At 46.8% G+C, this 16349-nt stretch overlaps 1 protein-coding gene across 2 annotated transcripts; it reads right to left on the bottom strand.

The window, feature by feature from the left end:
* Positions 1-984: 984 nt before the first annotated feature.
* GALR1 (galanin receptor 1) lies at positions 985-15974 on the bottom strand. Of its 2 annotated transcripts, none has more exons than XM_084778037.1 (3): positions 14538-15974; positions 9283-9348; positions 985-2500 (listed from the first exon to the last, which is right to left on the bottom strand). In XM_084778037.1, exons 1-3 carry the CDS (start codon positions 15198-15200, stop codon positions 2183-2185), a joined length of 1047 nt encoding a protein of 348 aa, XP_084634163.1. In that variant the 5' UTR covers positions 15201-15974; the 3' UTR covers positions 985-2182. The 2 variants fall into 2 exon arrangements, with proteins under 2 accessions (XP_084634163.1, XP_084634164.1); XM_084778038.1 differs by having other exon boundaries at positions 985-2378.
* Between the last annotated feature and the right edge of the window lie 375 nt (positions 15975-16349).

The following is a 16349-nucleotide window of genomic DNA, read 5'->3' as shown; positions in this document are numbered from 1 at the left end:
AGGAAGAGGCACAAAGAAGAAATCACATGGCACACGTGTGACCTGATCTGCCCCACGCCTCAGGAACACCCTGTAGAACACTTAGTCTCCAACTTTGCAAGAAGTAGGCTACAATCAGGATTCAAAGTTGTTTCAGAAGTACGCTCAGGCTCAAGGTTAAGTTATGGCGGATCATTGTTAGAGGCCAGCCTGGTCTACAAAGCGAGTCCAGGACAGTCAAGGCTACACAGAGAAACCCTGTCTCGAAAAACAAACAAACAAACAAAAAAGCATCTTCCAGCAGCAGGAGCGCTTTGAACAGATATTTAGCAAATTTGGGGTTTGCAGGTGTAAGTTGTCAGTGTTTTGCTGTAGCCTGACTTTTAGGTGCTGCTGTCTAGGGAAGACCCAGCCATAAGCATATGAGCTGCCAACACTCATACCAGCACGCCTTCCAGATAAGCTCTGCCTCGAAGTTGTCTAAGATGCCACTGGCCAGAAGGGAGCAAGGGACCTATTACGGCACAGAAAAGCTCTCCCACACGCAGATTTGACCATGCACCTCTGTGGATGCTACGAGCGAAGAAGATATGCCACCATCTACAACAGCAGCTTCGGGTTCCACAAATCACATGAGGTATCTCTCGCAAGATAAAATACTTCTGCTCCAGTATTGAATAAAGTGCAAACAAACCAACAAGAATCCATGCAAATGGCTTGCAATTCCCTTTAACATGCCCACCTACATCAGTCCCTCCCTGGCAACTACTGAACACTCACCATTTCCCATGACTCTGACAAGTTTTCCTTTTCTGTCCAGAGAACGGCTTAGGCTTTTGCAAACGTGAACACTGATAATTGGGAAATAGTCACGAAAATGAGCGGGTTTCCTTGGAAAAGTTAACATGCCCACAGGTTACATCACACTGATTTTTAACCTTAATCGGATGCTTCATAGGAAGTCCGGATCTGGCACAGACACAACACCCTTTTTGATTTAAAAAAAAAAAGTGTCTTGTTTTTGTTTCCTACCTCCTAAAATATATCAAAGTCTTAAACGTAATCATTATTCTTCTAAGATAGAACAATTTAGTATTTTCACAGCATCTTCCTATGGCAAGTATCAATAAATATGAAACTGTCATGAAAAATTACATTTGTAAGTTAAGCAGTGATAATTCTAACTCTAAATTAGTGTTACTCTAGGGAATAACATTTAGGGAAAATGAGCATTAACATCTCTGGTACAAGTTTAATGGGGGAAAGCATGTCTGCATTAGGCAGCACATCTCTAGGTGTGTGTGGTCTCCCAGGAGGTCTTTGTCTTCAGTCATTCTGAATCAACTGTCTCTCCAGCTGAATCAAATGTTTCTCCCGTAGCGTGGATATTACCCATGCAGCTAATTAAGTTTTGTCCAGTTTTCAGCCCCATAGAAACTACTGGCTGGCTGGTTTCATAGGTTCTTTGGAGGCACAGTGAATACATTTGCCAAGAACATCCTTAAAGCTACAGCATGCAGGTTTTCAGGACTCACCCTCTGCCGCGTCTGTCAGAGCGGTGGGCCCCAGCAGGTGCAATGCTTAGTTCCTCCTTAACCTCCCATTTGTAGGATTGTTTCATAGTGCAGTCACCGCTGACCTCCTGAGAGAGAGGAACTTGATAGTCTCACGTTCCCAGATAGACCTCTGGCCGCCCATGGGAACAGACCTTGAAAAGCATCCCCCCACTCAGAAGATGCCTGTCCACAAATAAGATTCACTATTCTGTAATCACAATTGTATTTCAAAACACGCAGCCTAGGATAGTATCTCTCCTCTCAAAACTGAAGGGGGGAAAAAGAACTTCTCTAAATTACCTGTCTTCACAACGTAGACTTCAAATATTCTTCACTACTTGGCAGAACTTGCCTTATATCATAGAGATCAGAACACACTTGTAAAATGCTATTGGACTTTTACTCCTTGAGAGATATAAACTATGCAGAATTTTCTTTTGTTTCAGAAATACAATTATAAAGTGAAACAAGTTGGAAAATAATCTTCAGTGGACCCAAGAGTTCCCTAAACAATCAAAACACGTTAACAGCCATGGAATCAAGTTAGAAGGACATGAATTGTTGTCAGTAGAACAAGCTGCCATGCTTTACTGTAGCCTCTTCTCTACACACATGGGAGCCGGAGAACAGGAGTCCCCAGCGAACCGTCACACGTGGGTGCAGTTGGTGGACGGCGGGGTATCTATCCGGCTCCTGTTCTCTTTGGTGTCGCTGGGGAGTGATTCTTTGCGAACGTGGCACTTGAACACTTGCTTGTATGCCTTCCGGAAGTTTTCTGAGAGAAAAGCGTATATGATAGGGTTCACTGAGGAGTTGCTGTATGCCAGGCAGTGGGCAGTGATCCTGAAGAAGAAGGAAGCCGGGGTCAGCGGGAATGCTCCAAACTCAGCCCAGAGGTGAACGACGTGATGGGGCAGCCAGGATATGCCAAATACCACAACGACCACCAGGACAGTCTGAGCAGTCTGAAAGAGAGGAGTAACGGAAGAGAGTTGGAGAGAGGGCAGGGGCTTCATGAATAAACCAATTACAACAGAAGAATGCTGCCCTCTAAAATACACCCCCGTCGCACTCATAGGCCCTTTCATGGAATCAATAAAGGAGTTAAGTTTGATCTCACCTAACTCTCCTCTTCGTCATCATCTGTGACCTTACACAGTCCTGATTCCCAGGCGTGTATAAAGGGCATGTGGACTGTGCTAAGCGTGAGATTAGAAACAGATCAAGATTAAGGACTGTTGCCTAGAGAATTCTTCCCATGACCAAGCCATGAGGCAGGAGGATCCAGAGCTCTGACCTAGTGTGACCTATAAGTGAGACCCCCCAACTCATGAAAACAAAGCAGCAACAGAAGAGCAAGCCTCTGGTATACACACAGCAAGTTCCACCCAGAGCCCGCAGCTCAGACAAAGACTGACACAAACAAGTGGGAGGTGTTGGTTTCTCGTCATTGAACATTACTGAAGACGAAGATGGAGACTCTTGGAGCTTACATCCTCACAGTCACTCTAAGAGCAACATGGAGACCAAGCAGGATTGTTGCTGACTAAACTTTGACCTTCCTCTTGTTGTTTCCCCGCTGACAGGGATGTTCTGTGTGGCAGGAGGGCTTCCTCTAGAATCCTATTGTTCCAGAACAGTAGTTCTCAACTTTCCTGAAGCTGTGACACTTTAATACAGTTCCTCATGTCATGGGGACCCACAACCACAGAATTGTTTTTGTTGTTACTTCATAACTGTAATTTTGCTACTGTTATGAATTTAATGCAAATATTTTTGAAGATGAGGGTTTGCCCAAAGGTTTCACAACCCACAAGTTGAGAACCACTGTCCTAGAATGTAAAGCCTTAAATATAGTACATGGATTGCCGGGCGTGGTGGCGCACGCCTTTAATCCCAGCACTCGGGAGGCAGAGGCAGGCGGATCGCTGTGAGTTCGAGGCCAGCCTGGTCTACAAAGTGAGTCCAGGACAACCAAGGCTACACAGAGAAACCCTGTCTCGAAAAACCAAAAAAAAAAAACAAAAACAAAAAAAAAAATATAGTACATGGTACCAACACCCCCAAGACTGATTCTTGCCAGCAAGCTAAGACAACAGTAGACGTTCATCACTGAAGAAGGTTGAAATCCAACTGGTAATAAATGACCAGACTTCTAACAGAGAAGGCAGAGAGATATCAAGTCAAGAACAGCAAAAACTATGAGGCATGAGGGACAAGAGAGGAAAGGTAACCTCACCACCAAGAGGCATTATGGGTTATGCAAGACTTACTGCCCAGACAGCAGATATGTTCACCATCTTTGGAAGATAGCAACACCTACACCCACACCCCCACACACATCCCAAGACTTGATTTCCTCATTAATGAAGAAGATTAACCAACGTCATGATTGCCAGGTTGTGCCTGGATCCCATGAGCACTTAGCCAACTCGGCTATTAAAAACCCACAGACAGGTGTTACAAAGTGAACGCTTACCTATTAAGTCCACTTACTGGCTGGGCCACAGAACAAATGTAATTAGCTCACACATATTACGGAAGTGTTTGCTATCAATCCATTTGCCCATTAGTGTGTGCGAACTGCCATTCTCTGGTGATTTAGCCAAACAATCTATAAATGATTGTGTTCACAAGACGGGAGAATGTACCCTCCTCTGTCTGCAATGAGCAGGCTACCTCTCTACAAAAGTTCCACCCTGTCAATTTTCATGTCACCACCTGTTTTATGAAACATGGGCTGAGTTTGAAGCTCAGAGCACACCGACACCTCGGCAGCTCTTGGGCTGTGTGCCCTGAGTACGCAGTATCTTCATGGCAGCTGTTCCTCTGAGCACTCGTGACTCATCCAAACATGGCCTCTAAATGTCTGCCATCACTCTGCTCTTCTCAGAAGCATGCGTATGAGCCAGTTTCTTTTTTTGTGGTCAACTGGCAGCTTTGAGCTGGCTAAAAATTTATGATACAAATATCAGGAACGAATATTAGATGCATATTCATATGAGCTATTGTCCACCTATGACTGCTCCTATGAGAACTGAATAAAATGCTTCCAAGCACCACAAGGATCCAGCAGGGACTCAGGGAAGCTATTGTTTCTTGCTCGACTCTTAAGCATCAAAGTCCACCTGAAACGATGGTCTTAGCTGACTTGCATGTCTGTGTCCTTCACACAGCCCTGGGCCTTGGTTCCAGCCACAGTACTGTAAAAAAGCCAGATATCCACTAAGATGTTACTTTCTTCTTCTTCTTCTTCTTCTTCTTCTTCTTCTTCTTCTTCTTCTTCTTCTTCTTCTCCTCCTCCTCCTCCTCCTCCTCCTCCTCCCTCCCTCCCTCCCTCCCTCTCTCTCTGTCTCTCTCTCTGTCTCTCTCTCTCTCTCTGTCTGTCTCTCTCTCTCTCTGTGTGTCTGTCTGTCTCTCTCTCTCTCTCTCTCTCTCTCTCTCTCTCTCTCTCTCTCTCTCTCTCTCTCTCAACAAATGCTGGTGGAGCTGAGAAGAGAATGCATCATGAGAAACTCTGCCGTGATTAGAAGCTGCCCTCCTTGACTGATGTCTGCTCCCCCAGCATATAACTCAGAATGTAATACGTCTAGAATGCATCAGCTCAAAGTTAAGTATCTGCTCAGAATGATGCATGTGTTCTCAGCTCAGCTTCAGGGAGCTACTCCATTCCATCCAGCATGTGCGGATGCAAAGATAAGGCTGGGGGGGGGGTCAAAAAAATCTACCAGCACATGGCCTTAGAATTCCAGCCTTCAGAACCACAAGAAATAAATCTCTACTGTTTATAAGCTACACACTATGGGATATTTTCTTCTTGTCACATTAACAAGTGAGTACAACACATGGACAGAAAACTGCCCAGCCACTAAGAAGGCCTAGAAATAAATGGTATTAGAATGAGCAAACTGCCAAAACCCTGCGCCATCAGGCCATTCCCCATTGCAGCCTACTTCCCATTGGTCCCATTGGTTTGAATGTGTAATGTCCTCCAAGCCAGGCTCACAGATTCAAACCCTTGGTGCCCAGCTGAGGATGGGCCTGGTGGTAGGGCCTAACTGGAAGATGTCAGCCACTGAGTCAGCCCACTTCCTGTTCCTCTCTGATTTCTGAATGATGACACAGTGTGGTCAATCACATCGTGTTTCTCTACCATGCCTTCCCCCACCATGTTGACCTCTTGAACCCTAAACACAAATAATCTTTTCTCCCTTAGGTTACTTCTTTTGAGGTGTTTGGTTAGAGTAACAAACAAGCAAACAAATAAGTGGGACAGCCATTGACCTTCAAGCTGTGTGTCCCAACAGTCTGCATCTGAATCCAATGTCACCCTCAATGGTAAAGCATGTGTGTCCTGACATCCGTGCCCTGTGCTGAGGTCTAGGAAGGGTCCCAGCAGACCTTCTGTGATGGGACACTGTGTCCCATGCTGCATCTGCCACATGGCTCTTTCCTTTCTCTGTCTTTCATCTTGCTCCTGTCTTCCTTCTCCTCATCACCTCTCTTGGCCTCTCTCTCTCTCTCTCTCTCTCTCTCTCTCTCTCTCTCTCTCTCTCTCTCGGCCTCTCTCCCACCCTCCTCCACTCCCTGCATCTCTTTCCTCTCTCCTTCCTACACACATATCCAACCATCATGTTTATTTGTTCTATGCAAACAGAAAAGGCAATTAAATCTATCAGAGGAGATCTGACATCTGTTCACAGCTGAGAAGGGTTAGAGTCTGAAAAGGGAGGAGAAAAATCTCCCTTTTGACTGCTTTCTTGTATAGTAGGAATAAGCAAAAGGCAAGTGTATATAAATCTGTGTTCATTTTACATGTGTACCTGCTTGTAAAGAGCCATTATGTTCTTCATAATAAAATAAAATAGACCCTTCCCTTGTCTTCTCTTACAAGGTCTTTCTTGCATTGTTCCTTCAAACACATTGTTCTTTCTGGGACGTTTTCAGTTTCTCACCAACTTCTCTTCAAAGACAAAGGCAAGATTCAACAAATTCTTTTAAAGAGGAGTAATTTGATCTTCGCTATCAAAATAAACCCTGTTTTATTTTGCAGGCGTAGGGGTTAAACCTCGGACCTTGTGTATGCCAGGGACAGACTCTACCAGGAGAGTGCATCCCAGCCCTTTTCCATTTTCTTTTAATTTCAAACAATTTGGGTCTAGCTAAGTGACTCAGGTTGGCCTTGAACTCCAAATTTGGCATCGTCCTGTCTCCCAAGTAACTAAGATTAGAGGATTTCAACACCTGGCTTAAATCTCGTGAGCTAATAATAAATGTTGAGCATAACTGGTAGGTATCTCCTTCACTGCTGAATCCCAATAAGCCCCCTCGTCCCCTGTGGGGTGTGTGTGTGTGTGTGTGTGTGTGTGTGTTGTTTATGTATATGAGTTGTGCTGTATGTGTGTGGTGTATATATGAGTATATGTGTATGAGTGTGTGTGACATGTGTGTATATGAGTGTGTGTGTGGTGTATGTATGTGGTATGTGTACGAATGTGTGTGATTGTATGTGTATGAGTGTGTGTGGTATGTCTGTATATGAGTACATATGGTGTGCATGTGTGGTGTACTATGAGTGTATAGTTTGTGTATGAATGTGTGTGTGGTGTGTGTGTATGAGTGTGTGTGTGGTGTGTGTGTATGAATGTGTGTGTGGTGTGTGTGTATGAGTGTGTGTGTGTGGTGTGTGTGTATGAATGTGTGTGTAGTGTGTGTGTATGAGTGTGTGTGTGGTGTGTGTATGAATGTGTGTGGTGTGTGTGTATGAGTGTGTGTGTGGTGTGTGTGTATGAATGTGTGTGTGGTGTGTGTGTATGAGTGTGTGTGTGGTGTGTGTGTATGAGTGTGTGTGGTGTGTGTGTATGAGTATGTGTGTGTGGTGTGTGGTGTGTGTTTGAGTGTGTGTGTGAGTGTGTACACATGCTTGTGAGATCCAGAGGACAACATCAGGTATCTTTCTTCAAGAGCAATCCACCTTGTTTTATCCTAGGCAGGCTCTCTCATTGGCCTGCAGCTACTGACTAGGCTGGGGTGCCAGCAAGCACAGGGACCCCCCTGTCTCTGCCCCCAGCTCTGGGACTACAAGTGCTCACCACAGAGTTCAACTTCTCTTCTCTTCTGTCCTGAGATCAAACTCAATTTCCCCTCCTTGTGAGCCAGGTATCTTCCTGTCTGAGCTATCTCCCTGGCTCCCGGGAGGAAATTAATCTTTAGATTAACTTGGCTATCTTAGATGTCTTTGGATATCTCTGTTTTTCTCTTGATTCTGGCTCCCAAGGGAAGCCAAGTCCTCTGAGAAACCAGAGGTCAGCTTGTTCCTGCACAGCACCTACAGTCTATGAAAAGCCTCCCAAGGACAGGTTACATGAAGTCCTTAATTGTTCTTAAGGACTCGTTTTCTTGGAGGTGAGAAGTGTTGCTTAAAGGAAAAGCTAATAGATTAAAAGAATGTGAAAACGCATTAAAATACAGCATTGGAAGCCGGGGTTGGAGGGAGGAGAGAACACAGTATTTGGGGCAGATTCCAGTCATGGGAATCATACTTTGTCAGTTGTTATGGAGAGAGATCTGCAAGCTTAAAACAGAAACTACCTAATTGCTGCTGGCGTGCAAGAAAGGGCCAGGGACAAAAGGCTGAGGTAGTTGCTTTTTTCTAAGGCAGTTGGTAAAAATATATAGGATGGTATCCCAACTGCAAGTTAGTTTGAGCTATCAGGAGTACAGGGTCTCTTGGATAGACAAAGTCAGGAAGATCACTGCAAATTCAAGGCTAGTGTGTTCCACACCACAGGTTCCAGGACAGGTGGAGCTCCACGGAAAGATGTTGTCTACAAATTCTCGGGGCTGTGTGAGGGGACTGGATCTCCTCCACACCAATGTGGGTAAACAGGAAAGGCAGAGAAGGCTCTGCTCTGCTTAAGTCAAAACTTTTAGAGTAAATGTAATTATCTGAATGATTATTTACATAATATGTGTAATTGATCAGAATAAGTATTTAGAAAGAAAAACAAGGTAGTTTAAGATACTATTGGTAATGTGTGTGGGTTAAAATGTCTGGTTATCTTCCCTCTAATCAAATTGACTCATAATTTCATTCCACTGTCTAAACCTAGAAATCACACAGATTTCATTTCAGTAAAAGATAAATTAGTCCTGGTGTGTAAAACAGTTTTTCTTCAATGAATAAAAATGCAACAAATCTTAGAAAGTTAGAAGCTTTGGATATTATTCAGAAGAAAGTGTAAAGTGGAGAAAGACCGTTAAGGAAAGACAGGGCCTCACCAATTTTCTTTCTCCCCATTCCATGCCAAGCTCAGCCCAAGGCTAGGGAGAAGTAAGGCGGATGACCTGCTCTTGAGGCTGAAGAGGAACATACCAATGCTCTCTCAGATGAGAACCAAATTGACAGTTTTGAATCATTCTTATCAACTTGAATGCTAAATATGCAAATTACATCGGTGTGCTTTGCTTCCCTGCTTTCTCTGATCAAAGCCTTTGCTCTGGAAGTCTGTCTTCCCTGACTGCCCCACCCTGTCTGATGCAGCCAAAGTAGAATAGTGTTCACCTGCCATGCCCTCCCTGGCCTGACCTCTGCTACACCTCTGCTAAGGGGTATAGCAGCTGCAGTTCACGAATACACCCACCTCAGTCAGTTGGTCTTTCAACCTGTGAGTGGATATGAAAATAATTTAAAACAATCTAAGCTCTCAAAAATAGACCCAAACAGTATCCTGTTCGAGAATATTACCTTTTTCTTGGATGCTTCTGATTTTTTTGACATGTTCTTCAATTTTTTATGCAGATGATTAAGGACCTGCAAAATGTAAACAGATAAACCAGGCTTACCTCACATCGCTTCTTTTTCGGGGACAACCACTGAACATTCTGGTATGGCAATACCATTGCTTATAAAACAATAAAGATAAAAATGCATCTTAGATAAAAGCAGCCCTGAAACAAAGCTGCTGAGTGAGCTGGGAGGTGTTCCTGACAGACCACACCCAGACATGGTTAGAGCCACAGTTAAAGTGAACGCCACACCCAGTGTTTCTTGGAGAAAGGGCCCCCTAGGGTGGAGGTGGGGCTCCCTCCTGCAATCCACTGCTCTGTCTGCCTCGGTTCTGTCTAAGAATCTGCATGCCTAAAACCACCGAGTGCTGCTCTACATGGGGACAACAGGTACAGCTCAGAGCTACGCTGAATGCTAGAAACCCAGGCTGTGGAAGTTCTCCATCCAGGGGAGAAAACAAGTGAACAGGTAGGAGCTATAACCTGGCCATTGTTCAGTATGCTTTCCCAATTCTACACCGGTTTCCAGTGCTGTCTATGAACCCCACTGAATTCAAACCTCCAGAGCAGCAGTTCTCAACCTGTGCGCCATGAGCCCTTTCCCAAAACCTCAATCTCCAAAAATATATACATTACAATTCCATAACAGTAGCAAAATTACAGTTATGAAGTAGCAACAAAAACAATTTTATGGCTGGCGTCACCACCACATGGAGAGCTGAATTAAGGGTCACAGCAATAGGAAGGCTGAGAGCCACAGCTCTAGAACAAAGCATAAGCCAGCAAGGCTTCTTTCATGTATAATTCAAATCCTTTAGGAGTTCCGAGTCACCCCTGGTTTATGACTATCTTGCAGGTTTTGCCCTTACCATACCTGTCAGGGAGATAGGATTGAAAACTTATTCCCCTCACCACTTCACATTTGGGAGAAAGGATGGGAATGTTGCTATCATATACACAAAATTTACAATTTGAACTTTCCCCACAGTGACCACCCTGCGGGCTGGTCCCAGGTCTATTTTCCTATTCTGATGGAGAATCTGGAATAAATGGCAGAAGGCTTGCAACAGACTGTGGGTTTCTGAAGAAGTTCTTAGGAAGTGGATGCACGGTCCAGCCTCTCGGATTTTCCCTCTAACACCGCATCATGGAAATAACCTAATCTAATTGGCCTTGCTGCCAAAGCCTGCTCCCCTGTGCTCCAAGCAGCACCATCAGTCATGTCCTAATTGAGAAACCTCTGGCTTCGTTTACCAGCAATGCAGCCATCCTAGCGGACGTCTGCAGTGTGAATTTCTGTCTTAGGAGTTCCTGCACTATTGAAGTCACTACTCATGGGCCTGAAGACACACCAGTGCCTCCCAGCCATGCAGTCTTTGCCTGCTATGGGAGTGAGTGGGATAACTGGCTGGTGTCCTGGGGGTGGAGTAGTGACAGAAAGTACACAGAAGGCATCGAAAGAGAAGTTTTTAGGAGCAGCAATGCAAAACACTTGTAAGAGGAAAGTGAGGGCTGAAGCCAGGAGCCTGCCTACGGAGTCAGGACTGACAACAGGCAGCATGTTTGTGAATCCCTACACAGAACAGCAGCAACAACAATCACATCATGTCAACCAAACGTGACAGTGGAGGAGAAGTGAGTGGCTTCTAAGCACCCATTCTAGCCAGAACCACCTTCTGTGTCAGTGTCAACATTTGCAAACTTACCAAAGCTAACTCTGACAGGTATGTTAAGTGCAAAGCCTGCAGGGTAATCGCAAATCATTGGGGATGCTGAATTCCCAAAGGAAATTGTCTAAGGATCATGGATCACGGATCACGGTGTTCTGGGCCACAGAGGGAAAGGGATGCAGGAGATACCAAAAGAATTGGCTAGAGGGCGGGAGCATCGGTGGCCAGCTTCTGGATGTCACTTGGGTTAGCACAGTCAGGCCATCTAAGTTGGGTCCCAGTTCAGCAATTTTGAAGCTCCTATGATTATTGAATTTGCTGAACAATCCACAGAGATGATTCTAAATGTGTTTTTTCTCAGTTCTGTCTCTCTTCTATGGTTCAGGCTATGTTCAAGCACACAGTGTCCCGTTGTGACAGATCTTAACATCCAGCCATTGAGGGAAGGCGTCTAGACTGTGGGATCAGTTATGACCTTATCTCTTGAGACAATGAATAACAGAGGAGTGGCCTCACTTTAGACGCAGGAGGGTTCTAAGCAGAAATGCATGTTGAGGGAAGAGAGTGGCAGGCAAGAGCCCCACAGTACAGAGAGCAACCATCTTCAGGAGCATTAGGCTGGTCCAACTCAATGTCCTCTCCAGAGTTCATCAGGTGCAAAGAACTGTCTCACTAAACAAGGATGAAAAGATCACCCTGGGAATGCAATTCATTCATTAATTTTTAAAAAGAAAAATATAAAATGCATGGTAATTTCAAATGCTATTTTGGCCACCTATGATTCCTCACATGGGCCATCAGCCCTAGTCCTTGGACACACACAGCCAAGATAAAGTTTCAGTGTCATTGGCTAGATTGCACATACTTAGTGCCTGAGAGAAAACGGCAGCCCTGGGGAACTTACCTCCAGCTATCTAGGGTGGATTTGCAAATATCAACATTGACTCAAAATATGTTTCCAGCTGGAACAGTTGTCTAGACGCTCACTATTTCTGGATGAAAAATATTTAAGTGATCATCTATTCATTAATTCTTAAACTTTGTCTTCTGTGGAGCTTTGTAAACTCGTTAGTGACAACCTGTTATCCCTACGAGTTTTTGCTTTTTAGTTTCCACAAAGATTGAAATGGGTGCTCCCCTGCCCTCTGCCCCCCCCCCAAGGACTTTGAGGAGAAATGAAGAATGTTTCCACTTTAAGGCAACAGTTAAGAACTAAGCGAGCAGTATTTTAGGTATGGCCCTAGTTCCAGCCTCTCGTCCTCCCGGGACTCCTGGAACTGTCCGCATGGTGCAGGCAGCCTTTGCTTCTCACTCGGAAAGGCCAAATGAGTAAACCGGCCACTTCCAAACAGCTAGGCTGTCAGTGCCGCTTTGGATCCAGTGCACTCACTCAGGTAATAGTGCCATTCAAAAGAGACACAGTCTACACTGATCATATAAATATGGGGAAGATGACTTCTTTTACATGTATTTTTCTGGGGCAGATCTGCCTTATGAGTGAAATATAGGAAAACATTGTGGGAGGATATTTACGACCCTACTGTCAAGGCTGAGCAGACTGTGAGTCAGGGAGGATAAAGTTTCATGGCAACATTACAATCTGCCTTGCAGGGACACACACACACACACACACACACACACACACACACACACACACACATACACACTTGCTGCCTCTGATAGTACCTAAAAGGAGATATTGTGATAGAAGCTACCCCCCCCCAAAAAAAAAACCCACATCAATACCTCTGGATTAATGGATCATCAACAAGTAGTGCCTGAGGAGTTTAAGAATTTTGGTTGACCCACTTTGGAAATCTATCTGGCACTTTCTCAGAAAAATGGGAATAAGGCTTCCTCAAGACCCAGCTATTCCACTCCTTGGAATATACCCAGAAAAATGCTCCACCACACAACAGGGACATATGCTCAACCATGTTCATAGTGGCCTTATTCATAATAGCCAGAACCTGGAAACAGCCTAAGTGTCCCTCAGTAGAAGAATGGATAAAGAAACTGTGGTACATTTACACTATGGAATACAACTCAGCTATTAAAAACAAGGAATTTCTGAAACTTGTGGACAAATGGATTGAACTAGAAATGATCATAATGAGTGAGTTAACCCAGAAGCAGAAAGAGTCACATGGCATATATTCACTTATATCTGGACATTAGCCCAAGGGGCATGTCCCATGAAAGTCTTCACTTACCAGGAAAGTAGGACAGAGGGGAGGACATCCTATTGGGACTTTAGGTGAGAGAAGCATGGGAGAATGGGGAAATAGAAGGATCCAGAGGGTCCTAAAAACCTACAAGGAAAACAGTATGATGGGTGGATCTGGGCCCAGGGGTCCTGCTCAAACTATGGCACCAGCCAAGGACAATATGTGCAGTAAATTTTGAACCCCGACCCAGATCTAGCCAATGGGCAGGACATTCTCCACAGTTGAGTAGAGAGTGGGGACTGACTTTCACACGAACTCTGGTGCCCCATATTTGACCACATCCCCTGCATGGGGAGGCCTGGTGGCACTCAGAGGAAGGATAGCAGGCTACCAAGAAGAGACTTGATACCCTATGAGCATATACATGGGGAGGAGGTCCCCCTCAGTCACAGTCATAGGGGAGGGGAGTAAGGGGAAAATGGGAGGATATAAGGGATGGGATAACAATTGAGATGTAATATGAATAAATTAATAAAATATTTTTTAAAAGAGTTTTGGTTGGCATAAATGTCCAGTGCCTGTAATTCCTTAGTAGCTGTGAGCCGCAGACCCTTCCCAGCACGTGAAGACAAGATAAACACGGAGCTCCCCCAGCTGTGTGGTCTTGCTCTCACCTGAATCCCTAACAACGTCCACACAACCTTGCCTGGAGACAGCACCTGCCCTTTTACCCATAGTTCCCTGGCGCCTTCAGTCAAGTCTCTGTGGAGAAGAAGGGCTTCCACTAGGATGTTAGAACTCTCAACTAAAACCCAGAGCCCTGTCCTGGTGAGCAAAGGCTTACAGAGCCTGGACCCTGAAAACCTGCTGAGGTACAGAAGCCAATGTGCTGTGTGGAAGAGCGCTGCTCCAGGGGCCACACCCAGGACAGCTAAGAGGGCTGACTAGATACACCATGGCCCCTGGCTGGCTCTTAGAGGGAGCACAGGCTCCCTCCCTGCAGCTCCCTTTGTCCCACTGAATTTGTTTCTTGGACTCCATGTGTCTTATTAAAAATTGAGGGTGGGGGAGGGCTCTAACCTTTTGAGCAGCAGATCCAGACACACAACTGCCCCTCCGTACCCCATGGTACAGAGTTCAGGAGCTGCAGAGCTCTTGGAAGAGAGCAGGGAGTCTTTCTACCAAGTTCCTGCCTAAGAACTGCAAAGTTTCTCCCGATATCTCACAAACTCCAAGTTAACTTTTTTTGCACCACAAATCACACCGGAGCGAGCTGAGACAAAGTGAAATGGAGTAAGACAGAGAACAGAGGACATGAAGTTCAGTCAGGGAACACTAGGAGCTGCGTCAGAGACTGGCCAGCGCTCCCCACTCACCTTGGCATAGCAAAAGCAGATGAGCAGTAAGGGCAGGAGGTAGCCAAAGACGAAAGTGCACACCACATAAGCCTTCTTGTGAAGCTGGTTGGGCCACTGCTCCCAGCAAAAGGTCTGGTTGCTGTCCCGATGGAAGAGGCGCTGGTGGTAGGCCACCGGTGAGGCCATGGCGATGGACAGCGCCCAGATGAAGCCCACGCCCAGCAGCGCGTTGCGGGACACCCTGAGGGAGGAGGAGCGCCGCGAGTGCACGATGGCCACATAGCGGTCCACAGACATCGCCGCCAAGGTGAAGATGCTCACGAGCATGGACACGGTGAAGAAGTAGTGTATAAACTTGCAGATGAAGGCGCCCAGCACCCAGGTGGGCAGTGCATACACGGTGGCCTGGAAGGGGATGCAAAAGAGCAGGTAGGCCAGGTCTGCGATGCTCAGGTTGAGGATGAACAGGTTGGTGGTGCTGCGTGGCTTGCCTGGTTTGCTGCGCGCTAGCACGGTGATCACTAGGCTGTTGCCCAGCACGCCCATGGCAAAAATCAGGCCAAACACCACCAGGGTGATGAAGTTCTCCACGCCAATGCCAAAGAGCGGCCTGGATTCCCAGGTCGGAGGCTCTGGGTCACTCCCGTTCCCCTCGCTGAGGTTCAAGGTAGCCAGTTCCATCACTTACTGGGACACCCCTTTAGGGCGCTGTGCAACGGAGCGCGCTGGGGAGGGATGCCAGCCGGAAAAGGCTGGCTGAGGAGGTAGCCGAGGGTCCGCAGGGTGGCCCAGTACAGAGTAGCAAGAGTGCGCCTCTCAAGCCAGAACCTCCGGCAACCCGCAAGACAGCAGGGGGCAGCTCTCCGGACCGTGCCTAGTCGCACTGTCCCCGAGCCTGGCCTGGCTGAAGAAGAGGTGGTGCTGCAAGTCCCGAGCTGCGCCTTCCCGTGCGGGGGCGGCAGACTCCAGAACAGAGTTACGGTCTAGGCTCTGCGATCACTGGCAGTCCGAAGGCTGGGCAAGCGGGATTCATAGGCAGCTGTAGGCGGGCGGAGAATCTTCTGGTTACAATCCTTTGCGAACTGCGTCCCCTCGGTACGCTACCGCAGTTCCTTGAGGTCACACCTGTTGCTCTGAGCCTCTTCTTCCCGCCGCGCTCCAAAGAGCTCAGAAGTGCACACCTTCAGTGGTGGAGAGCCACCCAGCTTCCCACACTAAAATCCACCCCCGTGCTGTACTGGAGCTGCTGCTCCCTCCTGCCTTCTCCCAGGTCTTCTGCTAGGCAGAACGACTCCCAGGACTCCCCAGTGGTGGGCAGAGTTTCTGCTGCACGGGAGGGACAGTGAAGACTCAATTGCATCCCCTCTGTGCCTCCCGGGTCCAGCCAGAAAAAAATTACAACTTGCTCCCTCAGCCTTGGCTCTCTGAACCGAATGGGCGGCCGCTGGAACTGGGGCGCTGCTATACGCGCGCAGCTCTCCCCGGAACCCGCGAAAGCGACCCTTGGCGCTGGGAGCCTAGCTGGGTAAGCTCCTCTGCGCGCCAGGCTGAGGCGCTGGCTGTGCAGCCCTCCTGCCAATTGGTACCTTTGGTCTTTCCTGCTCCCCAAGAAAGCAGAAATAAATCCCACGAACATCAGAGGTTGGTCCTGCTACGGGGGTTCTGTGACACTCGCTGCCCGGGTCCCTCCTTCATCCAGTCACAAGCTAGGGAGGGAAAAGACAGGAATGAAAGGAACACTACCTGCGTGAGTTTTCCTTACAAGCGTGTCCTACGCACGCCACTCACCTCAGCGATCAAATCATTTCCATCAGACATTACTCAGCCGAG

This window comes from Acomys minous (genome assembly GCF_964271855.1).
Source record: "Acomys minous genome assembly, chromosome: 4".
NCBI lineage: Eukaryota > Metazoa > Chordata > Mammalia > Rodentia > Muridae > Acomys > Acomys minous.
This window is presented reverse-complemented; position numbering and strand designations above follow the sequence as displayed.

What these genes read in the sequence shown, in the direction of transcription:
- GALR1 (XM_084778037.1), bottom strand. Translation starts at nt 15,200, where the DNA reads ATGGAACTGGCTACCTTGAACCTCAGCGAGGGGAACGGGAGTGACCCA. An exon ending in TCTGCTTTTGCTATGCCAAG is followed by an intron (nt 9,349 to 14,537) that starts GTGAGTGGGGAG and finishes TACATTTTGCAG; the next exon opens with GTCCTTAATCATCTGCATAA. An exon ending in CAGAAGCATCCAAGAAAAAG is followed by an intron (nt 2,501 to 9,282) that starts GTAATATTCTCG and finishes CCTCTCTTTCAG; the next exon opens with ACTGCTCAGACTGTCCTGGT.